General features: G+C 41.5%; 1 protein-coding gene across 3 annotated transcripts in view; it reads left to right on the forward strand.

Annotated features, from left to right (window-relative positions):
* The window catches only part of AIG1 (androgen induced 1), a 271,524-nt gene that overhangs the window by 243,069 nt on the left and 3,216 nt on the right, over positions 1–25,239 (forward strand). Inside the window, exons 5-6 of one of the 3 annotated variants that reach the window (XM_061428165.1) lie at positions 21,583–21,746; positions 22,152–22,283. In XM_061428165.1, the coding sequence (XP_061284149.1) occupies positions 21,583–21,746; positions 22,152–22,234 (247 nt within the window). In that variant the 3' untranslated portion in view covers positions 22,235–22,283. Of the gene's footprint in view, positions 1–21,582; positions 21,747–22,151; positions 22,284–22,354; positions 22,683–25,239 lie in introns of those variants that run through there. The other 2 variants (XM_061428167.1, XM_061428166.1) reach the window with 2 other exon arrangements.

Genomic DNA, 25,239 nt, shown 5'->3' on the forward strand with positions numbered 1-25,239 from the left:
ACATCCTTGGTGGTTCAGTGGTTAGGACTCTGGTGCTTCCACTGCAGGTGGGGAAGGTTCAGTCCCTGGTTAGGGAACCCCCAAACTGTGAGGTGTGGCAAAAATGAATAAACAAAAAAATAAATTCCCACCTGAAGCTGATAGACTTGTAGGAGGAAGCTCACAGACTGTGCTTCTTGCCAGAGTGACATCCTATAAGGGAAATGACCCAGTTCAGGCAATACAAAACTTTCAGGAAGAGGAAAGATCCATCTTTAAGCCAAAGTACAGCCTCTCCTTTTCCTGAGGAGAGCCTTCTTGACGAGAATGTGAGAATATTTGGAAGGCTCAGAATATATTCTATGAGGGTGGCATTATGTGAATCTCTTTACCGTGATTCCAGTCCTGCCCAGTCCTGTCTTCAGCAGACAGTTTCCACAGCTCTCAACAAACAGGCACCTGGTCTCCCACAGCACCCAGCAGTACTGGGCTCCCAGGAGACACAAAGTAAAAACCAAGTAAAGATAAACAACTTAAATGAGGAGATATGTGCACCAGAGTTGAGCTTATTCCCCAAGAGTCCAAAGAAGTTTACAACCCCAAAGACCTTTTGTTTGAGATAGAATGGAAATAGCAAGAAAAACTTGGTCTAAAAGTGTTGTTGTTCAGTTGCTCAGTCATATCCGACTCTTTGTGACCCCCTGGACTGCAGCACGCCAGGCTTCCCTGTCCTTCACTGTCTCCCAGACTTTGCTCAAACTCATGTCCATTGAGTTGATGATGCCATCCAACTATCTCAGCCTCTGTCCCATCTCCTGCCCTCAGTCTTTCCCAGCATCAGGTCTTTTCAAGGAAGTAGGCTCTTTGCATCAGATTTCCAAAGGATTGGAGCTTCAGCTTCAGTATCAGTCCTTCCAGTGAATATTCAGGACTGATTTTCTTTAGGATTGATTGGTTTGATCATCTTGTAGTCCAACAGACTCTCAAGAGTCTTCTCCAACACCACAGTTAAAAAGCATCAATTCTTTGGTGCTCAGCCTTCTTTATGGTCCAACTCTCCTATCCATACTGGAAAAATCATAGCTTTGACTATATGGATCTTTGTTGGCAAAGTAATGACTCTAGGTTGGTCATAGCTTTTCTTCCAGGAAGCAAGCGTCTTTTAATTTCATGACTGCAGTCACCGTCTGCAATGTTTTGGAGCCCAAGAAAATAAAGCCTGTTACTGTTTCCGTATTTTCCCCATCTATTTGCCATTGAGTGATGGGACTGGATGCCATGATATTTGTTTTTTGAATGTTGAATTTTAACTCAGCTTTTTCACTCTCCTCTTTCACTTTCATCAAGAATCTCTTTAGTTCCGTTTTGCTTTCTGCCACAAGGGTGGTGTCATCTGTGTGTCTGAGGTTATTGATATTTCTCCTGGCAGCCTTGATTCCAGCTTGAGCTTCATCCAGCCCGGCATTTTGCATGATATATTCTGCATATAAGTTAAATAAGCAGGGTGACAGTATACAGCCTTGATGTACTCCTTTCCCAATTTGGAACCAGTCTGTTGTTCCATATCCAGTTCTAATTGTTGCTTCCTTACCTGCATACAGATTTCTCAGGAGGCAGGTAAGGTGGTCTGGTATTTCCATCTCTTTAAAAGTTTTCTTTAGCAGTTTGTTATGAACCACACAGTTAAAGGCTTTAACATAGTCAATGAAGCAGAAGTAGCTGTTTTTCTAGAAATCCCTTGCTTTTCTATGATCCAATGGATGTTGGCAATTTGATCTCTGGTTCCTCTGCCTTTCCTGAATCCAGCTTGTACATCTGGAAGTTCTTGGTTCAGGTACTGTTGAAGCCTAGCTTGAAGGACTGAGCATTACCTTGTTAGCATGTGAAATGAGTGCAATTGTGTGGTGGTTTGAACATTCTTTGGCATTGCCCTTCTTTGGGAATGGAGTGAAAACTGTCCTTTTCTAGTCCTGTGGCCACTGCTGAGTTTTCCAAATTTGCTGAAAACAGCTGTTCTAAATTGTGTCTTTATACATTAAGGTAGACCTATTTCCTTAATAATTGTCAAAGTAAGAGAAGGAACTATCTTGGTTATTATGATCATATTTTACTTCTCTATTCTGAAAGCATCAGATCCATGTTGATTTGGGATGAAGCTCCTTAGCTCTCACAGACAAGTATTTCCCTCCTATGTGTCAGACACGGTGTTGAGTGTAGGAGGTGAGCAGTGTATAAATCTCAGCCCTGCCTTCAGGAGTTTATGGTTTGTTAGAGGACAGAGGAAAATTAAAAAGCAATTACCTGGGACTTCCCTGGTGGTCCAGTGGTTCATACTTCGCCTTCCAATGCAGGGAGCTCAGGTTCACTCTCTGGTTAGGGAGTTAAAATCCCACATACCTCTCAGCCAGAAAACCAGAACATAAACAACAGAAGCAATATTGTAACAAATTCAATAAGGATTTCTAAGAAATAGTTCTCACTTAAAAAAAAAATCTTAAAAAAATCAAGGGCTCTAATAGAAGAAATACAGGAGGCTCTCACAGTCCAGAGGATCATGCCTGCATGCATGTGTGCTAAGTCACTTCAGTCGTGTCTGACTCTTTGTGATCCTATGGACCGTAGCCCACCAGAGACCAGGCTCCTGTGTCCATGGGATTCTCCAGGCAAGAATACTGGAGTGGGTTGCCATTTCCTCCTCCAAGGGATCTTCCCGACCCAGGGATCAAAACCACATTTCTTGTGTCTCTTGCATTGGCAGGAGAGTTCTTTACCACTTGGACCACCTGGGAAGCCCCCACAGGGACATATCCTATCCCAAACTTATAGGTCCATGGAAGGCTTCCCTGAGGAAGTGGCAAGTAAGCTGGCCCTTGAGAAGGGTGAGTAAAAATTAACCATGAGAAGGTCCCAAGTAAGGGAGTCCCCTGAAGAGCAAGGAGACAGTCTAGAGGCAAGAAAGAGCAAATCACAGTCAGGCAGTGACAGGTCAGTGCACCTGGAACCATTGACATTTTCCCAGCTCCAATTACTAGCTCTCCTCTCCCTACCAAAACTGCTTTTATTCTGCCTGTCCGCAACATTGTTTTCTCAGTTGGGTTTTTGTTTGGTTGGTTGGTTGTCTGATCAATCAATTTGTCAGTTTCCTAAGATGCCAGGCTGTCTTTGGCTTCTCCTTCTCGGCCTCCTTGTCAGCCCCATTCAGCTCCTCACTCCCTAACTCTCAAGCCCTCTGAACAAGCTTTCTTCAGCTGCCTTCTTGTCCACTTTCTGCTTCTTGGCCAGAGATTATTTTAAACTGCAAATCTGATCCTGCCAATCCTCCTGTTTAAAACTCTTCAGTAGTTTGTTTTTGTTTCCAGTTTTGGGGGAGGGTTTTTTTTTTCCTTTTTGGTAGCACTTTTATTTTTCCTTCAGCCATGACATATCCTTGGGCCACGATATTCTCACCTGAGAGTAGAAAAACAGGATGTCTAAGTCATCCTTAAAAGCTGAGAATTACGTACAAAAATCTTACGTAAATTAAAACAACGCATAAATTTGCAGGTACAAATACAAATCGTTTTGCAACTAGAGTGAGTAATTTAGCCCCATGATATTCTGCTGGAAAAACATTGGATAAGAAAGAAAATGGAGTCTGAAGGCTGGAATTAGCTCTGGTTCTTAGCTGTAATGGAAGACTGCGAGAAAGAAGTCACAGTTCATTCATAAATTCTTGCCAGCCTCCAGAGAAATCCAGAAATTGTCGTTAAGGCTCTCTTTAGATCTGATCAGGCCCTGGAGGCATGAACCGCTCAAGAGAAATTGTCAGTTGGCTGAAGAACCGTCAGATCAGGCCAACTCCCTTCCATAGACACATTACCCCTTGCCTCCGTTGGTTGCACAATATCTCCAACCAGATATACTAAAGTTTAAACTAAACATAGATACCTATTGAACTTCTACCCCCAATTTTTTATCTTAAACATTACTTCTTCCAAGAAATCTTCCGTGATTCCCATCTAGTTTAGATCTGCTCTGGTTCTTCTTCCTGCTTCTTGCTTATTTGGAATACCTCCTTACATGTCTGGCTTTCCTTCCTAATGGGGATATCCTAAGGGTGGGAGCTAGTCCTCTTCTGTTAATTTCTGTATCCCCACCTCCTAGCAGGATGTTTGTGCAAAGCATTTATCAAACTCAGAAATGAATGAATGAGGAAAGGCTGTAAGCAAATGTTAAGGTTTGGTGACCACAAGCTAAGTTAGGCCTTGGTTTCTATTTTCTTTGTGACATAAAATTGCCTAACTGCAAGGAGGAAGATGGGTGACATGGAAAGGGTTTTTTTTGTTTTTTTTTTTAAGAAAGAATAATATAATATGTGGGGGCTTCCCTCGTGGCACAGCGATGAAGAATCTGCGTGCAGTGCAGGAAATTGGGTTCAATCCCTGGGTCAGGATGATTCCCCCTAGAGAAGAAAATGGCAATGCATTCAAGTATTCTTGCCTGGGAAATCCCATGGACAGAGGAGCCTGGTGGGAGGGTGGGGCAGGCTAGAGTCCATGGGGTCAAAAAAAGAGTAGGACACAATTTAGTGACTAAACAACAGCAAATATACCCCCTAATCCCTCACTTAGCACCAACAATTATCAATATATTGCCAAACTTGTTTCATCTATACCTCTACCTTGGTTTTTTTTTAGAGAGAGATATAACTTATGTATGATAGCATTCACTCTTTTAAAGTGTACAGTTCAGTGGTTTTAAAAATATACACAAAGTTGTTCAAGCATTATCCTAATTCCAGAACATTTTTATCACCCCCAAAAGAATCCCTTCACCTTCAAGCAGTCACTCTTCCCCCAGCCCCCGGAAGTGGCTCATCCACTTTCCGTCTATATGCATTGCCTACTCTGGATATTTCATGTAAATGGAATCATACAATGTGTGGCTTTTTATTCTGGCTTCTTTCACTCATCATCATGATTTCAAAGTTCATCCATATTGTAGTATGAATTGATACTTCAGCCATTTCTATTGCCAAATAACATGTCATTGTCTGGATATACCCCAGTTCATTTCTCCATGCATCCATTGATGGACATCTTTGGATTGTTTCCACTTTTGGGGCTGAAGATGGAAGTTTAAAGGTATACTGTATCCATAGTTAAAGGGAAAAGAGGTTAACAGAGAAGCTAAAAAATATCAGGCCACAGAGAAGGCCCATTTGAATTGAGACCAAAAATAATTCTGCGTGGGCATGTAATCTTATGGCCTACAAAACCCTTTGAACATGAGTTCTGCCTCTTCTCTGGAACTGCACACACCAGCTCTACTAATCTTTTGTAGTTCCGTGAACCTCCTGGTCTCTCTCACCTCTGGCATTCACAGCATTCTTTCCCTGGGGACCATTTTCTTCCAGGCTTCACTCGCTCATCCATTCTATCTTTTTAAAAAATTTTTAATAAACAGATTACAATGTTATAAAATTCAGAAGATACAAGATTGATACAAAACCAAATCTTTGAGTCTCAGATCAGACATCACTTCCTCCAGGAAGTCATCCCTGACACTCTAGGTTGCTGATGGTGCCACTTTCCAGCCCTGTCCAGTTCTCCCATAGCATCCCCCAGTCACCCATCGAAGCACTCATTGTGCAGCTCTGCAGTCCCTTCCCTGCATCCCTGCCAGGCTGATGGGCAGTAACTCCTAGGCCATTCTCCATGTGATTCCCCAGTGCCTGAGACAATACATGTGCCTAAACAGGGCTCAGTACATTTTGAAGGAATAAATGAATGAATGAGTGATGCATACGTGCAAAAACATGAACCCATGAGGGTCAAAGAGGCTGAGCATCTGAGCAGGATAGTAATGTGCCTGTCTTTCCAACACATTGGTGGTTGCAATTCCTCAGAGATAAATTTTCACACTCTTAATAAGTGAGAACTAGAGTGATTAATATTTATTTCTGTTTCTGAACAAGCCTTCCATCAAAGCTGAAAATAAATTTTCTAGCAGTATTAGCCCATCGATTCTCCCATTTTCTTCCTGTCCACATTTGGTATTCCATTCTTGAATAAAGGTTTCTAGAATATAAATCAAAAGTGGCAAGAAGCTTTTCTCTCTGGTGGAAACAGGTAAAAAGAATAGGAAACTAGCTGGGATTTCAAATGTAATCTAGCATTAGAGTACTATACTCTTAATTGACATTGGAGCGAGGGAAGTGCTTTTTTCAAAAGAAAGAAAACTGGGAATTCCCTGGCGATCTAGTGGTTAGGACTCAACGCTTTCACTGCCGGGGCCCAGGAAAGTCCCTGGTAGAGGACCTGAGATCGGGCAAGCTGTGCAGTGCGGCCAAATAAAAACTAGAAAAAGAAAACCACTAGTGATATGCTCCCCCACAACTACCATCAATTCTGTTAACTCAAATTTTGTATTCCTTTGGTTAACTCAGTTAAACTTTCACTATTACGCTCAATACACAGTCGCTTAGTCGTGTCCCACTCTTTGTGACCCCTGGACTGTAGCCCACCAGGCTTCTTTGTCCATGGAATTCTCCAAGCAAGAATACTGAAGTGGGTTGCCATTTCCTACTCCAGGAGATCTTCCCAACCCAGGGATCAAACCTGTGTCTCTTGCGTCTTCTGCATTGGCAGGTGGATTCTTTAGCACTATGCTACCTGGGAAGCCCTTCACTACGTATACTCCCCCCAAGATATTAATTTTTCTTTTTTAGTAATGGAAAATAAAAAATTTTACTAGCATATTGAGTTAATAGGGGTTCCCTGAACTTAGCCAAATAAACCCATCTTTAAAATATCTACCCAAGGATTTCCCTGGTTGTCCAGTGGTTGGGAGGCCACCTGCCAGTGTGGGTGACACGGGTTCGATCCCTGTTCTGGGAGAATTCCACAGGCCTCGGGGCGGCTGGGCACGTGTGACAGCTACTGAGCCCGAGCTCTAGGGCCTGCATGCTGTAGTTACCAAAGCCCACTCACCTAAAACCTGTGCTCCGCTACGAGAGAAGCCACAACAAGACTCCATGCATCACAACTAGAGAGTAAGCCTCCACTCGCTGCAACGAGAGAAAGCCTGTGTGAAGCAAAAAAGACCCAGTACAGCCAAAAATAGTAAATATGAACTAGAAAGAAATCTTGAACTTTTAAAATAAATTATCTACCCATATAAATTATAGCTGCATTTAAAACACTGTATGCTCAGAGCCTTTGAATTAATTTCCTTTGAGGAAGGCACTGCGTAGAGGAAGCAATATCTGACGCATACAAATTAAGTGAGATTGATCTATTGAAATATAGCTGGCAACAATCCAGCTTCTTAGTTTGCTTTTAATAGTTTATTTCTGAGTGCATGCATCTTTAAACTATGTAGCTTGTTTTTACAAGAGACAAATAGTGGGAGATGGCCTTAAATTGACTCTTGCTTTGCAATCCAAAGTATATCTTAATGCAAGTTCCCCTGTGCTTTTCTAATAATGAGGTTGGACAAGAATAATGCTGCCTTGGATTGCAATGTTCAAGGCATTCATTAAAGTTAATAATCAGTGCTCTTGCATAGAAGCTCTATGCCTAATGTTGATCAGCCCTTTATTGTGTGGGGTTTGCTTGTATTCAAGTAGCAAGGAGCTCACCACAAAGGCCATCAGGTGGGTTTCCATGGTAGCAGTCCTTCTTTTGTTATTCCCATTTGTAATATAGACAGTAACCAGATACTCACTGTGTCACTGCTTCATGAAAAGAAATAGAATATTGATAATGCTGGCAGAGCAGGAAGCTGGTCTTTGGGTGTGATACCCAAGGAGGACATGCCATCCACTCAGGGTTTCTTTTAAGCAGCTGTCCAAGAAGTGGGACTTTGTCCTGTTAATGACCTTCAGTGGCCACACATCATTGCTCTAGAGACAAATAGAGCTTAAGTGATGACTAGGATAGTCATCCCTGAATCTTACAAAAAACAAGTTCATGATTGTGCCTAAAAAGAGTGCAGTGTGAAACTAGGGAAGAAAAAAATCAACTTTTTTTTAAGGCAATTATCTTTTAATTCTCCCAAATTTTTCATTAAAAAGTATACTGGACTGACATATATCTGTACTGGTACCCTATTAAGTTGAATCTTCCACCATGAAAATGTTGTGTTGGAAACTGGAATAAACATGAAAAAATTAACCTTTAACATATAAAGCATAACACTGAGGAAAGAAAATTGCTTTCCGATTTTTGCTGTATTTGTGTAGGTATTCATCTTCGTAGGGACTCAACACCTGGATTTTCCCATTGTCTCTGTTGTTGAAAAATAGCTGTTACTGGGAAGTGTTATTCCCATTGGTTGTGAATCAGTTATTGGAGCTCACAGCAGCAAGGGAGCTCTGTGAGGCAGCCTGGCTTGTTCTAACAGAGACCCCCAGAGAAGTCAACTGGTCCTCAGTCATTCAAGCAGAATTTACTATGCCTTACCATTATTTTTCTCTTCAGTCCTCCTCAAACATCATTTCTGCCACTCACTCGGGAGAGAGTAAAAACTGTAACTTTTAATTTAATTTACTTTTCTCCTTCCCAGAGACTAGGAGATCCAAAAACGTTTATGAACTGGTAAGACTTCAGTGCTTCAGTTTTATCTGCTTTAGCCCATGAAATCTCCACAGTGCATTGTAAGACTATCCCTTGTAGTTCTCGTCTTCATCACAAATGGGTCGTGTAAGTGTAACATACATGGAGGCATTAAAGTTATGTTGTATATTAAATATATTTTTTAAGTACTTTAAAGAGAAAACTTCAGTGAGATAGATGGAGAGCAGGAATTACTAGGAAATAAGAGTGTGGCTGGTAAGACAGAAATGAAAAGGACCCAGGATCAAGATAGAAGGAATTTAAACTCAGTCAAGGACTGAAGGTTTCCAGCTTGAAGTTGTTGGGAGGTATCCTTTGACCTTTAAAGTTGGATGGATGATAGAAGAGATGTGGGCTTTCCCAATGGACAGACCAGAGTGAGTTCAAGAGAGAGAGGCAAAGTCAGTAGGACTGGAAACTGGGGAACTCACTGAATACCAGAAGAAGCAGCAGCTGGGGCAGGCAATTAAGGTCTTGTAATAGAAGAAATTTTGAGGTCAGTGTTCATTTATCTATAGTTTCTTTTTCAAATTTATTTATTTTTGACTGTACTGGGTCTTCATTGCTACGCATAGACCTTCTCTGGCTGCAAAGAGCAGGGGCTAGTTGTGGTGCTCGGGTTTCTCATGGCAGTGGCTTCTCTTGTTGCAGCTCACTGGTTCTAGTTTCATGGGCTCAGTATTTGTGGCTCTGGAACTCTAGAGCACAGGCTTACTAGTTGTGGTACACAGGTTTAGTTGCTCCGAGGCATGTGGCATCTTCCCAGACCAGGGATCGAACCCATGTCCCCTGCATTGGCTGGTGGATTCTTAACCACTGGACCACCAGAGAAGTCCTATCTATGGTTTCTATTGCTTCATTTAGAGTTATTTTAGTTTACAAACTGTTGAAAGGAAAAACCATCAACCCAGAATTCTTTATCCAGCGAAATTATCCTTCAAACATAAAGGAAGAATAAAAATTTTCTCAGACCAAAAAAAAAAAAAAAAACTAAGGGAATTCATTGTCTGCAAACCTGACATAGAAGGAATGTAAAAAGATACTCTTTAGGGAAAAAGAAATGTCTGGAAGTGTTGCTGTTTTTTAAAGAAAGTTGGCAATTAGACTGGCGGTCCAAGGAGGTCATGGGATTAAAGAAGACGTAATCATGGCAGGGATAACCCGAACATTGTCTGTAATCCTAAAAACAAGAATCTAGTAAAGGGAGATGGATGAAATGTGCTAGAGAGACACTAGAGATCACTTCTGCAAAACCTGGAAACCTATGCTTTTTGGCTGTGGGATTTAGGATGTTCTTCCTCCTCCTTTTCCAGAGGCAGCAGTTTAAATGCACAAGTGTCTCACTCCCACAGCCAATTCTGATGATTGCTTGGGCCACAACAATCCCTTGCTGACCACATTCCCCGCCTCCCTCCAGAAAAAAAACACATGTTCCCTACAGTGTTCAGAAACATGTCAACTTGGCACCTTGATGCTTTAAGAAGGTCCAAATGATTAAACTTAAGCAAAACCACTCATGAATTTCATTAAGAGAAATTCACATTGAATTCTCTTCAGGGAAACATCACCATAAGACCAGGTAGGCTATAGAGTGAGGGACCCAGAGGAAGCCAGTCATTTGAAACCAGTTTACACGTGTGCCAGGACCTGTGTGTGGGAGGAATATTCTGAAGTAGATTATTGGCCTGCCTTTGTGGATAAATTACTCTGATATTTGTCATTTAAAATCAGGAAGAAAGCACACCCTCTCATTACCTCATTACAGGAATTCATTTTGGGAGGCATGCACAATTTGCCTCTTTCCCTAGAGATGGGTGGAGGGACTAAGTAACCTTGAAAACATCTTTGTGTAGGAGAAGTACAGAAAAATATTATACATCTCTGCCTAAAGAGAAGCAGTAGAAAGCTTTCTTGTTTGTTTTGTTTGCTTGTTTTTTTGTCTAACCTAAGTTGACTGTTCTGAGAACTTTATGTTATCTGATGACTACATCGCTAAAGGAAGCAATACTGTCAATAATATCCAAGGTGACGTAACTACCATGTGGATGAACTGGATGTTGATCTGCAGTATAGATGACACAGGGTTTTCCGGGTGGTGCTAGTGGTGAAGAACCAGCCTGCCAGTGCAGGAGACACGAGATGCGGAATTAATCCCTCGGTCAGGAAGGTGCCCTGGAGGAGGGCATGACAACCCACTCCAGTATTCTTGACTGGAGAATCCCATTGACAGAGGAGTCTGGCGGGCTCCTACAGTCCATAGGGTTGCAAAGAGTTGGACGCCACTGAAGCAACTTAGCACGCATGCACATTGATGACACAACTGCATAGACAAGGCCTGCTATATAATTTGTGGGGTCCAGAACAAAATAAAAACGTGGAGCTCCTTGTTCAAAAATTATTATGAGTTTCAAGATGGTGACAGCAGAGCCCTAAGCCCACTGTGAGGCCCTTCTGAGCACAGGACTCATGACTACACCCATGAAGCTTGCCCCATGTAGAGATTGTTGTTGTTTAGTCATTCAGTCATGTCTGACTCTCTTGCAACCCCATGGACTATAGCCCATAAGGCTCCTTTATCCTTGGGATTCTCCAGGCAAGAATACTGGAGTGGGTTGCCATTCCCTTCTCCAGGGGATCTTCCCCACCCAGGGATAGAACCCACATCTTCTGCATTGTCAGGCAGATTCTTTACCATTGAGCCACCAGGGAAACCCCATGTAGAGATACATCCTGTAAATTTAGGCTAGCTCTGATGAGAAAATTGAAAAGACTTTGATGAATCTTAAATTTTGATTTTACCTTAAACAACTGTCTTAAGAATGCTCTTTTAAACCCACAGTAAATGAAGATCTGTCTAATTGTATCTCTAGCATCATAAAATTCTCTCTGTTAACTGAGTTAGAGGATGTTTCCATGTGCTGGAATGAGATGCCTCCATTTGGCATTCGCCTGTGAATTGAGGCATGAATTCTCATACACATCACCAAGGAGAGTTTTTTGAGCCCCATTTTCAGAGCCCTGTTCTCACCTAAACAAATGTCCTTTGTCATGTTCTCTGGAACCTACAGCCTTTTCAGTGGGAAATTCGGCACCAATTCCACACTGATCTCCTCAAGGGCACACCTTTGCACCATCATGACTGCTCACCCCACCTGGCACACAGTAGAGACTCAAGAAATCTTTGTTGGATAAATGAGTACACAAACTCCAGAACACTTCAGAAATCTAGATTCTCAGAAATGTAGCAGGAACCAGTCTCCATGCAATCAATACTCAGGAGACATCCAAAGGGCCTTTAGAATAACCCTCATATGAGATAGTTAAATCTAAAGAGAGGGCTAGGTCTAAAGTCAGCAGTTGAGCCAAAGGTCAAAACTGCCCTTGAAAAGTCCTTCAGAAGCATCAGGTTGGAGGTACTACATGAGGGGTGCAGAAACCCACTGGGCAAAAAGCTGATGCACATCCTTTGTCTCACCCCACCTTGGGGTGCATGCTCATTGCCTGCAGAGCAGTCGTAAATTCCAATAGGCTAACTGCACATGTGATGTGACTCTTTCTTAAGGGGTGAGTCAAAACCTTCTCTGAAGGAAGCGTTTATCACCTTATCCCTGCGGTGGCTTTTCTCTCCTTGGGAGAAGTAAAATTCAATTTCTGGGTTTTTTAAGAGACTCAGTCTTGTGTTACTGTTGTTGTTGTTCAGTCTCTAAATCGTGTCCAGCTCTTTGAAACCCCATGGACTATAGCCCGCCAAGCTCCTCTGTCCATGGGATTTCCCAGGCAAGAATATTGGAATGGATTGCATTTCCATCTCCAGGGGATAAAGCTTCACCAAAACTGATTTATCTTACTTCTTGTAAAATGTCTATGTCTCACATATTTTCTACACTGAACTTGAGTTGCTTTTATAGTCCATGGGGGAAAAAAAAGAAAAAAGATTTATGCAGAGATTTCAAAGTGGGGTCATTTTTTTGGTTCTGAGTACATTACCAGCTGTTGCCATCCATTGTATCTTAGTCTTCAGAGCACTCAGGGAATGCTGACATATAGGCTAGGAGCTAAACTGCTCAGGTGGGTGTCTCTGCTTCTTGACCCTCTCAGGGTTTTTCAGGCAAGAATACTGGACTGGGTTGTCATTTCCTTCTCCAAAGAAGGCTGAGTTCTGAAGCATTGATACTTTCGAACTGTGGGTTGGAAAAGACTCTTGAGAGTTCCTTGGACAGCAAGGAGATCGACCCGGTCAATCCTAAAGGAAATCAACCCTGAATATTCATTGGAAGGACTGATGCTGAAGTTCCAATACTTTGGCCACCTGTTGCAAAGAGAAAACCCACTAGAAAGATCCTGTTGCTGAGAAAGATTGAGGGCAGGAGGAGAAGGAGGCGACAGAGACTAAGATAGCTGGATGGCATCGCCTACTCAATGGACATGAGTTTGAGCAAGCTCCGGGAGATAGTGAAGGACAGGGAAGGCTGGCATGCTGCGGTCCATGGGGTCACAAAGAATTGGACATGACTTAGCAACTGAACGATAACTACTCTAGAACCACTTGTCCATTGACTTCAAGACACTACACTTCTGTGTTTCTTCCATGTCTCTAGCTTACCTGTTTTTGGTATCCTTTTTAGCCACATCCTCCTCAAACTACCCCTTAAATCCTGATCCTTTTCAGAACTCTCTTATGGCCTTACTTCCATCATACTGTATATTCTGCCTTAATCTGTTCTGATGGCCTCAACCACCATCCTTCTGCCAATGAGCCCAATATCTGTATTGCCACGTCAGTCCTTTCTCTGCAGCCCAAACCCCTGTAACTGCCTTCAGGATATCTCCACTTGGATGTCTTACAGATGCCTCAGACTCAACGTATCCAAACTGAACTCACTATCCTCTCAAACCAGCTCCCTGACAGCATTCCCTATCTCCGGGAATGGCAGTACTCTCCACCCAGTTAATCAAGCCAGGAATCTATGATTAATTCTTAACTCATTTCAGTTCCCTCATTGCCTAAATCCAGTCCATCACCAAGTTCTCTTAATTCTATGTCCTATATCAGTGCCTTTCCAACTAACCTTACTGTAAATAAATGACACATCTTCTGCATCATGACCCAGCCAGCATGCAGAAGCACACACTCAGCGTAGACACACACACACACACACACTCACACACAAGTGGAACAGAAGTCTCACAAAACAGTTTTCATCAGCATTATATGCCCAGCTTTCTACTATTTTCTGTTATGTTTTCTTCTGTTGTTGCTTTTTAAAATGCTGGTAACTAGTGGGTTACTGGCAAGTGTTTACCAACCAGCTCTTCTGGAGGCGAGCAAAGGGGACCCTGATGTGTAGCGTTTGGCAGTTTTCAGTATAAATACTCCCACCATGGTTGAGTTTAAGCCACCAACTGACAAGCTTGCAAACATCCTAAAGTACTTGCTCTCCTGACCACATATGCATGCAATTGCTTATGACCTACTGTGTTTGATGGACACTAGTCTAAATAGCTCTTAAATCTACTAACTAATTTTCATTCCAAATGCTACCACTCCAGTTCTGGCTACCACCATTTCTGATACAATTGGTTTCCAGGTTAATCTGATCTGTTTCACATTTATTTAATACCCTTCAGAGACTTACTGTTGGCCACACTAGGCCAGAGTCTACAATTCTTACCTTGGCTTAAAAAACCACCCACAGTTTGGCAACTGCCTGCCCCTCATGCCCCCTTCTTTGATTTCAATAAGAATGGTTTCTTCTTGAACATCTGGGAATTCTCTCTTGTTTTCATGACTTTGAACATACTGTTCCATTTGGCTAGAAAGTTCTTGTCTCCCATCTTTGTTCAGCTAACTCTTACTCATCCTTCCCATCACAGCTTCAGTGCTACATTATTCAGTTATTCCTTCTCCAACCATGTGTCAGGCATTATGGTAAGTGCTGAATACAATGATATGAAGCAATACAAACAGTCCTCACCTCACAGAACTCAGATGTGCTAGAGGGGAAGAAATGTTATGCAAATAAAGATATTCAGATTTAAATATTAATAAAAGAAGAGTTTAAAAGAGATTCATGGTTCTATAAGAATGAATAAAATCTGACCTATTCTAGTAGATCAAGGAAAACTTTCGTGCATGATGGCTAGTTAGTTATAATAGTTGAGATAAGATATAGAGGAGAAATATAACAATGAGTCTAAGGGGCAGATAACTAACACAGTGGAGAGGAACTAAAGAGCCTCTTTGGTTATGAGGAACGTGTAAATCCACATGGCATGAGGGAATGTGGTAAAACCAAGGAACCAAATGAAAGCCAGTGTAAGAGAAGCAGGGTAGGAGGTCGGGTATGAGAGAGGTAGAAGCCAACTCTATGAAGGGCACTCTCAGTTCAGTTCAGTCGCTCAGTCATGTCTGACTCTTTGCGACCCCATGAATGCAGCATGCCAGGCCTCCCTGTCCATCACCAACTCCCGGAGTTCACCCAGACTCACGTCCATCGAGTCAGTGATGCCATCCAGCCATCTCATCCTCTGTCGTCCTCTTTTCCTCCTGCCCCCAATCCTTCCCAGCATCAGAGTCTTTTCCAATGAGTCAACTCTTCACATGAGGTGGCCAAAGTACTGGAGTTTCAGCTTTAGCATCATTCCTTCCAAAGAAATCCCAGGGCTGATCTCCTTCAGAATGGACTGGTTGAATCTCCTTGCAGTCCAAGGGACTCTCAAGAGTCTTCTCCAACACCACAGTTCAAAAGCATCAATTCTTCAGCACTCAGCTTTCTTCACAGTCCAACTCTCACATCCATACATGACCACAAGAAAAACGATAGCCTTGACTAGACGGACCTTTGTTGGCAAAGTAATGTCTCTGCTTTTGAATATGCTATCTAGGTTGGTCATAACTTTCCTTCCAAGGAGTAAGCGTCTTTTAATTTCATGGCTGCAGTCACCATCTGCAGTGATTTTGAAGCCCCCAAAAATAAAGTCTGACACTGTTTCCATTGTTTCTTCATCTATTTCCCATGAAGTGATGGGACCACATGCCATGATCTTTGTTTTCTGAATGTTGAGCTTTAAGCCCACTTTTTCACTCTCCACTTTCACTTTCATCAAGAAGCTTTTTAGTTCCTCTTCACTTTCTGCCATAAGGGTGGTGTCATCTGCATATCTGAGGTTACTGATATTTCTCCCGGCAATCTTGATTCCAGCTTGTGCTTCTTCCAGTACAGGATTTCTCATAAGGTACTCTGCATAGAAGTTAAATAAACAGGGTGACAATATACAGCCTTGACGAACTCCTTTTCCTATTTGGAACCAGTCTGTTTTTCCATGTCCAGTTCTAACTGTTGCTTCCTGACCTGCATACAATTTCTCAAGAGGCAGGTCAGGTGGTCTGGTATTCCCATCTCTTGAAGAATTTTCCACAGTTTATTGTGATCCACACAATCAAAGGCTTTGGCATAGTCAATAAAGCAGAAATAAATGTTCTTCTGGAACTCTCTTGATTTTCCCATGATCCAGCAGATGTTGGCAATTTGATCTCTGGTTCCTCTGCCTTTTCTAAAACCAGCTTGAACATCAGGAAGTTCACAGTTCACATATTGCTGAAACCTGGCTTGGAGAATTTTGAGCATTACTTTACTAGCATGTGAGATGAGTGCAATTGTTTGGTGGTTTGAGCATTGTTTGTCACTGCCTTTCTTTGGGATTGGAATGAAAACTGACCTTTTCCAGTCCTGTGGCCACTGCTGACTTTTCCAAATTTGCTGGCATATTGAGTGCAGCACTTTCACAGCATCAACTTTCAGGATTTGAAATAGCTCAACTGAAATTCCATCACCTCCACTAGCTTTGTTCGTAGTGATGCTTTCTAAGGCCCCCTTGACTTCACATTCCAGGATGTCTGGCTCTAGGTGAGTGATCACACCATCGTGATTATCTGGGTCATGAAGATCTTTTTTGTACAGTTCTTCTGTGTATTCTTGCCATCTCTTCTTAATATCTTCTGCTTCTCTTAGGTCCATACCATATCTGTCCTTTATCGAGCCCATCTTTGCATGAAATGTTCCCTTGGTATCTCAAATTTTCTTGAAGAGATCTCTAGTCTTTCCTATTTTGTTGTTTTCCTCTATTTCTTTGCATTGATCGCTGAAGAAGGCTTTCTTCTCTCTCCTTGCTATTCTTTGGAACTCTGCATTCAGATGCTTATATCTTTCCTTTTCTCCTTTGCTTTTCACTTCTCTTCTTTTCACAGCTATTTGTAAGGCCTCCCCAGACAGCCATTTTGCTTTTTTGCATTTCTTTTCCATGGGGATGGTCTTGATCCCTGTCTCCTGTACAATGTCACAAACCTCATTCCATAGTTCATCAGGCACTCTATCAGATCTAGTCCCTTAAATCTATTTCTCACTTCCACTGTATAATCAGAAGGGATTTGATTTAGGTCATACCTGAATGGTCTAGTGGTTTTCCCTACTTTCTTCAATTTCAGTCTGAATTTGGCAATAAGGAGTTCATGATCTGAGCCACAGTCAGCTCCTGGTCTTGTTTTTGCTGACTGTATAGAGCTTCTCCATCTTTGGCTGCAAAGAATATAATCAGTCTGATTTCGGTGTTGACCATATGGTGATGTCCATGTGTAGAGTCTTCTCTTGTGTTGTTGGAAGAGGGTGTTTGTTATGACCAGTGCATTTTCTTGGCAAAACTCTATTAGTCTTTGCCCTGCTTCATTCCGTATTCCAAGGCCAAATTTGCCTCTTACTCCAGGTGTTTCTTAACTTCCTACTTTTGCATTCCAGTCACCCTAGACTTCGTTAAAAACTGAAGTCTTTAAAAACACACACACACACTAGAAGGCCATTGATGTGTTTGAAGCAGGGATGCAGTGTGTTCCGATTTCTGGTTTGAAACACTCACTATGGCAATTGTGAGGATAAATCAGAAGGAGACAAAAGTAGATATGGAGACAAATTAAAACTATTACACCACTCCAGACAGAGATGAGCACAACACGAATTCAGACGTTGCTCATAGAGATATAATAGAGAGATGTGTGAGATAAGCTTGTCAAAACAAGGTAATGGACTGACTATATGTGGTGAAAGAGATGGACACAGCAAAGATGACCCCCAGGCTTGAGTTACAAAGCTGAGTGAGTGATAGTGCCATTCACAGAAGGGAATACCAGAGGAGGACCAGGCTTGCTGGGAAAAAAAGCATGACTTTAGCTGTAGCTAAATCGACTTTCAGGTAATTTTAAGATATGTAAAATGAGATGTTTTGAGGACTGTTTGATAAACTGTTCCAGAACAGAGGAGAAACCTGTTCCAGACTCCATAGATTTGTGGAGTATCTGTATAGGTAGTAGACATACAGCATTGAACATGAAAAAACTCATCAGCTAAGAAGACATAATATGAGAGGAAGGTTTAAAAACCAGTCCTTAAGGAAATTCAACATTGAATGGCTGGAGTAAAGGATGAACTTAGAAAGGAAACCAAGAAGAGTAGTCAGAAACATAGAGAGCAAAGAGGAAAAATTGAGGTCAAAGAGCCAGTATATTTTGGTGGAGTATCAAGAAAAGAAGCCAGACTGTTGATGAAAGAAGAGCACAAAGCACAGAGCTGGAGTCAGTGAATGTAAACTCAGTGGAGAAGATTGTCTTTGACAAGATGGAAAGATACAGAGCAGTATTTATGAAGCTGATGAAAACTTTTTGATTGTTTGAATGGAAAGCACTTGGGCATATTAATCAGCTATGAAAAAATTGGTTTGAAAGAAAGATGAATACATAAGAGAGAAAAAGTAACTGTAAGGTTCACAAAAAAGGAGAGAATGGTCCCTGGGCACCCGTGACACTCCTCCACTTACCCTAATTCTGACTATGCTTGTCATTTTTCCATGAGTATCTCTATTCCTTGATAGACTGTACTGCATGGGGACAAGAATCACCTTTGCTTCGTTTTGCTTCTGTATTCCTGGTGTTCGACACAGCTCAGATAGGAGGCATTCATCTTAACTGCACATTCAAGTGAATGAAATTGGAGGGACATTTAATAGTCAATCCCAGAAGCCTTGTGATACTACAGCATATGCATATATATGTATGCACAGGCACACACTCACTCACACACACAAACTATGGTCATCAGTTTGTTTAGACTAAAATTCAAATTGGTATCATTACCTTAAGCAGAAGCTGTTTGGGCACTAAGACAGGAAGGCTTAAAGTGAGATAGAAATGGAAAGTCAACCAAGAACTGAGAACTCGCCACCAACAGATGAGCAAGGTCATGAGTCGTTTTTGTGCAGGAAAAATGAGCCCTGATTATATCAAGGAAACAAACGGTGGAAGCACACAACCTGTTAAGACAAGTGTCTGCATCATTCACACCAATTCAGGTGAAGCCCCACATAACACGACTTTCAGATCTGAGATAGTATGATACCTGCTAAGGCAAAACAAGTGTCAAAAAAAGAAAACCTTCTCTTCCTTTGGAGACAGTTTTGAATATCTCATACAGGGAAGCAAGTCCACGCAGGAGAAAAGAAATCAGATGTACATTCCTTTCCTGGCTTTGCCATTTTTAAACACAAGTTGTTTCATCCAGTCTCTGTTTCTTTGTTTGTAAAAAGGGGATGAGTCTACCTCATGGGATGGTTAAATAAAATTAAGTGGCTTACATATCAGAGCACCATGCTCAGAATAGCTCTCCACTTTCCTAACTGGAGAACTTTACATTTCCATCATCACTTCTGACATATCCTCATTTTACTCCAAAAACAGTTGATTTTTACATCAGTAGATGAGGATGACGGGCTTCCTTGGTGGCTCAGACAGTAAAGAATCTGCCTGCAATGCAGGAGACATGGTTTCGATCCCTGGTTCGGGAAGATCCCCTGCAGAAGGGAATGGTAACCCACTTCAGTATGCTTGCCTAGAGAATTCCATGGACAGAGGAGCTTGGCGGGCAGCAGTCCATAGGGGTACCATATATAATCACTCCCTATTCCACATCCTCCCTAGTCCCTGGTATCCTCTATCATACATTCTGTCTCTACAAATTTGCTTATTCTAGTATCTTGTGTAAATGAAATCATACAATATGTGCCCTTCTGTGTCTGGCTTGTTTCACTTAGCATTATGTTTTCAGGGTTCATCCATGTTGTAGCATGCATCAACATTTTATCCCCCTTTATAGCTGAGTAATATTCCATTGTGTGTGTATACAACATTTTATTCACCCATTAATCTGCTGATGGACACTTGGGATGTTTCCACCTTTTGACTATTTTGAATAATGCTGCTGTGAACGTTGGTGTACAAATATCTGTTTGTGTCCTGCTTCAGTTCCTTTGGATATATACCTCAGAGTGGAATTTCTGAGCCTATGAAACTTTAATACCACAGATAGACTATATCTGTTGATGCTCAGTATATGTGTGTGTGTGTATATATATATATATATACACACACACATATATATATGTGTGTGTGTGTGTGTGTGTATCCCTACTTTATGCATTGAAAGAGTAATATTTATTTGCTACCTTCCTAGAACCAATTTTTACTTCCTTGAGGTGGGAGTAATATCACCCTCATTGAGACTGCAAGCTCTTAGACAAAGGCAGGTTTGTTGTCTCAGATGACGTTTATAGATGGGCAATATACACATAGATCAACTGCTCAAAGAGGAGTGAAGCCATTGATGATATGGAAAATGACCCCCAAACACATAAATGTTTAAAGTAATTTTTATTACCCATGCAATAAAGTAATTTGTATCCTAATTAGTCTTCAGAATTAAAACAACGGTTGAGAAAGTAATGAACCCAAGACTGTTTTGGAAAATAGCGCTCAGCAGTTGTGTCAGGACTAAACCAACGAAGCAGATATTCTTACTAAACTTTTAAAAACAATGGAAATTAATGACATATTCCCAGTGAGCCTAAAATATCTCCAGAACACAAATAGAATAATTACAAGCAAGGATTATGTAAAGCAGGGTGAAAAAAAAGATAAACAAAAGTGGTCTGTGGGAAGCCAGATGTCAGTGAGGCTACTGGGTGGTTCTGTCAGCACTTGGGATACCTGTTGGTACCTAGCTAGACGGCAGCATGGCAAGGTTCCTGGAACATTCTCACCTAGGTGTTATGACAGTGTGGTTGCCTAATGCACTATTGTTTCATTACATAAAGAAGAGATTAGGATGACTATATAACTGCGTTTAGAAAAATAACAGTTTCAGATACTTGACCAGACCCTTCAAGTGTCAGGAGAGGCAAGGAGAGAATGGAAAAGTGCAAGATTGGAGGAAACTAAGGAGACATGACAGCTAAAAACATCATGGGATCCTGGACCGATAAAGGACATCGGTGGGGAAATTGGGGAGTGTCAACTGAAGTCTGCAGTTTAATTACTTCATTTTAGCAACTGTACTGTAGTTACCTATTGTTTAGTCACTAAGTCGTGTCTGACTCTTGTGCGACCCCATGGACTGTAGCTCCCCAGGCTCCTCTGTCCATGGGATTTCCCAGACAAAAATACTGGAGTGGGTTGCCACTTCCTTCTCCAGGGGATCTTACCGACCCAGAGTCTCCTGCATTGGCAGGTGGATTCTTTATTATAAGCCACCAGGGAAGCCTGTGGTTAGATAAGATGCTAAGATGCAGGGAAGCTAAGGGAAGGGCATACTGGAATGCTTGGTACCGTATTTACAACTCTTCCCGTGAGTCTAAAATTCTTGGGTTGGCCAAAACGTTCATTCAGTTTTTTCCATTACATCTTATAGAAAAATCGGAGTGAACTTCTCAGCCAACCCAATATTTTAAAATAAAAAGTAAAAGAAAACAAGCAACAACAACAAAGTTTCTGGGAGCTGCTGAGTGTCAGGTGCCACTGGCATTGCTGACCACGGTTTGGAGTCTGGGGTCTGTATTTGTCGTAGCGGCAGCTCTGAAATCTGACGCCAGAGTAACTTCTATCTCTGTCTCCTTTCCGATTCTGCTCCAGGGTGTGCTGGGTGCATCATGTAACCGGGATGTGGGTGTACCCTTTCCTGGAACACATTGGCCCAGGAGCCAGAATCCTCTTCTTCGGGTCTACAACCATCTTAATGAACTTCTTGTATCTGCTGGGAGAAGTTCTGAACAGCTATATCTGGGATACACAGAGAAGTAAGTATTGTTCAGGGGGGCATAAAACAAAAGAACTGCTGCAGAGACAGATGGAAAATTCCACTGTAACACAGGATCCCTTATGAAGAGTTGCATTTTTATAACTTCAATATTAATTTAAGAGTTGCTGGCAGTTACCTGAAAGGTTTATTACTCACTGTGTCATTTTCGCTAGTAAAACATCCAGATCTAAAAGAAAAGCAGCACATCTATAAAATTTTATACGGAGAAATGTAGTGTTTGCTGAAAAAAAAATTAGGAAATTCATTCTGATTAACAAAATACTGCCTTAGCTAAAAGGACTTCTCCCCCACCCCAATGAAATAGATAAATTATTGAATGTAACCAGTCTCATTAGAAATCACCCAGATCTCCACTTTTGCGTCATCATCTGCGTGGGTGCAGTAGCTGCCGAGAGGTCTTGCCACCGTTCTGCTAAAACTCTGGGCAGCACAGGAATGCCTCCAGCAAGAATGATTCACCAGTGACTGTCATATTCAAGACTTGAAGGTGGCAAAGAAGAATGGGCAGTAAAGGGTAATACTTCATGGCTGCAAAAACCTTCTTAACCTATGATTTGATTTCTCTTTTGTTTCTGTTTATGGCAGAGCCTCCATCTTGGCAAGACACGTAACCTTAACCCCAGCTGTGCAAAACTGGTCCTAAGTCTCTGTCAGATAACATAAAAATGAGAAGGTGGAAAAAGTGACAGCACAGTATGTAGTGATTTGAGTCCTGCATGAAAATACCTCCAAAGGGAAGATGGTTTGAGGATCTTAGAGAGCTCTGGGCAGCTCCTCCGATACAGTCACAACATTGTAGATGTCACCTGTAAATGATCCCTCTTCCACAAACATTGGGCATCCTGCTTTGTGCCAAATACTATGCCAGGAGGTTGATCTAATTAGACAAATAAAACCCAGTCATTGCATGTTACTGAATTGGACTTCTTTTGTGTGTGGATCTTCTAAGATTGCATGTGTCAAGGTGTTGGCCAGTGTCGAATGGCCCAGAGGAATTTGAGGGTTTCCTTTCTCAGCAGCTGGCTTGATTTTAGGCAGTGTTCTATTAGGAAAAGTGCCAAATATTTGTATTCAGTTCAGGCTACAGCTTGGTGGACCAGAAATTAATCTTTTAATAATTTTCTTCTCTGTTCAATGGAATTGTAATCTTTCTCTATTAGATAACTTATAAAAGTATGTAGTTAACTTACAAAAATATTTTGAGAACAAAATATAAACTTTTCTCAGCTTCTTGAGAGAAAGGCCATATTTAAATTTAAGCTAACATGTCCAATCTGTGTTATTCAGAAAGTACTTGTGACTCCAGCTTCTCCTTTGTTAGCTCGATTCCCATCTTCATTTGCTCATTGTTCTACTACTTCTGAAAGAGGATGGTCTGAAAACTAGGAGAGAAAAAAGCAAGTCTAGATTAATAGAATATTGCACTTTAGCAGCTTTGAGTTAGACATGAAAAATAAATAGTGAAGCTAAGGTTTTTGGGGGGGTTTTTGTTTTTTAATGATCTGTCCAGTTTAATTTGTGCCGTTCTCTTAAGCGATACAAGTTAAGGTCAACTAACATTTTGTAACTCATTTCAGATGTAGAGATTAATTTTATCTACATGGAACCATCCAGTTAATTCCCCAAAGGCAGATGTTTTGTGTCAAGTGGGCATCTTTTTGTTTAAGCAAGCAATTGCAAACTGATGGCCTGCTCCAAATTTTACCTGCCAAAAAGTTTTGTTAGGCCTACACGGAATTTTTGTTTTTGAAGCAGTATTTAAATGTTGGGAGATTTCACATAAAGTCCAGATTTCTCAGCTAATCAAGTTTTTAAGATCTGGCAACTCCGAGCCCACTGTTCTCTGCTGGCAGCAATGGATTAGAATTGGGTATCAGTTGCCCCCTTTCCGATGGCTCTTAAGTTTTCCCTCCTTTCCGATGGCTCTTAAGTTTTCCCTAGTTCTCGCCTGGCCATTTTGCTCCTTCACAGTAGCTGCCTGGTTCTGTAGGTAGTTGAATTTGAAATTGCTGATTAAAAGCAGTCATGCGTGTGTGTCTGTGTGTGTCTGTTAGAAGGAATTGAGTACAATCAAGTACAGTGTTACAATCCTGATTGTATTTACTCCACTCCAAACAAAATCCCCCAAGGAGCTAGAATGCCAAATTTGAACCCCCTTCCTTGGATCCGTCATTAGGGATTTTTAATGGCTCAGCTTCCTCCACTTGGTTATGTTGGCTTCAACTTCAAAATAAAAATTGCATTATTACAGAGTCTTAGAATTAAAATTAGATTAGAAATCATCTAAACCGATATTATTTTTAACTAAGAGGCAGCTGAACCCAGAAATAAGTGACCCACCACAATAAATGGTAGCAGAGTCAATACCATTCAATCCAAGTACGGTGTCTAGAGAACCATCAGAATGTCGCCACTGGAAACCCAGACACAGGAGAGCTCAGAAACTTCACTCAGAATCATGGATCTAACTTACAGAATAACAAAATAGATCAAAACTGATATGAACTATGAACAAAAATCCCTTAAAACAGGCTAAATTAACAATGAAACATTTTACTCTTTTCAAAAGAAAATATTAATAACTCAAAGTGGCTTTGTGGATGTTATATTGGTTTGCTAGGGCAGCTGCAACGAAGGACCACTGACTGGTCAGCTTAAACAGTAGAAATGTAATATCCCACGGTTCTGGAGGCCGGAAGTCCAGAATCAAGGTATTGGCAGGGTTGGTTGCTTCTGAGGCCTGTGAGGGAGGGATCTGTCCCAGGCCTCTCTCCTTGACTTGCAGATGGCTGTCTTCATGTTCACATGGCATTTTCCCCTATTCGGGCTGTCTCCAAATGTCCCCTTTTTATAGAGACATTGGCCATATTTGATTAGGGCCATCCTGACAACTTCATTTTATGTTAGAAAAAACTCTGTCCACAAATAGAATCACATTCTGAGGTACAAGAGTTTAAGTTTGGGGAGACATAATTCAGCCCATAACATTCTACTTTCTGCCCCGCAAAATTCATGTCCTTCATTCATGCAAAATACATTCCTAATAGCCTCCAAAGTATTTCCAGCATCAACTCTTAAAAGTCCAAAATCTTATCTTAAATATCATCTACATCAGGTATGGGTAAGACCTGGGTTATGGTTCATCCTGAAGCAAAATTGCTATCCAGCTGTGAACCTGTGAAACCAGACAGAAATGTATCTACTTTCAAAACACAGTGGTGGAACAGGCATAGAACATGTATCCCCTTTCCAAAAAGGAGATCCTAAGGAAAAAGGGGGTCGCAGTTCTCAACCAAGTTTGAAAGTAGCAGGACAAATTCCATTCGAGTTTAAGGCCTGAGAATAATCTTTGGCTGAAGGCTGTATCCTCAGGACTCATCAGAAGGAGGAGTGTGGCCCTACCCTCTCAGGCAGCCCTCTTGGGCCAAGGAGGAGTGAACCCCTGAACCACCTTCGGATGAACCATCCTT

Source organism: Bos javanicus, chromosome 9, assembly GCF_032452875.1.
Source record: "Bos javanicus breed banteng chromosome 9, ARS-OSU_banteng_1.0, whole genome shotgun sequence".
NCBI lineage: Eukaryota > Metazoa > Chordata > Mammalia > Artiodactyla > Bovidae > Bos > Bos javanicus.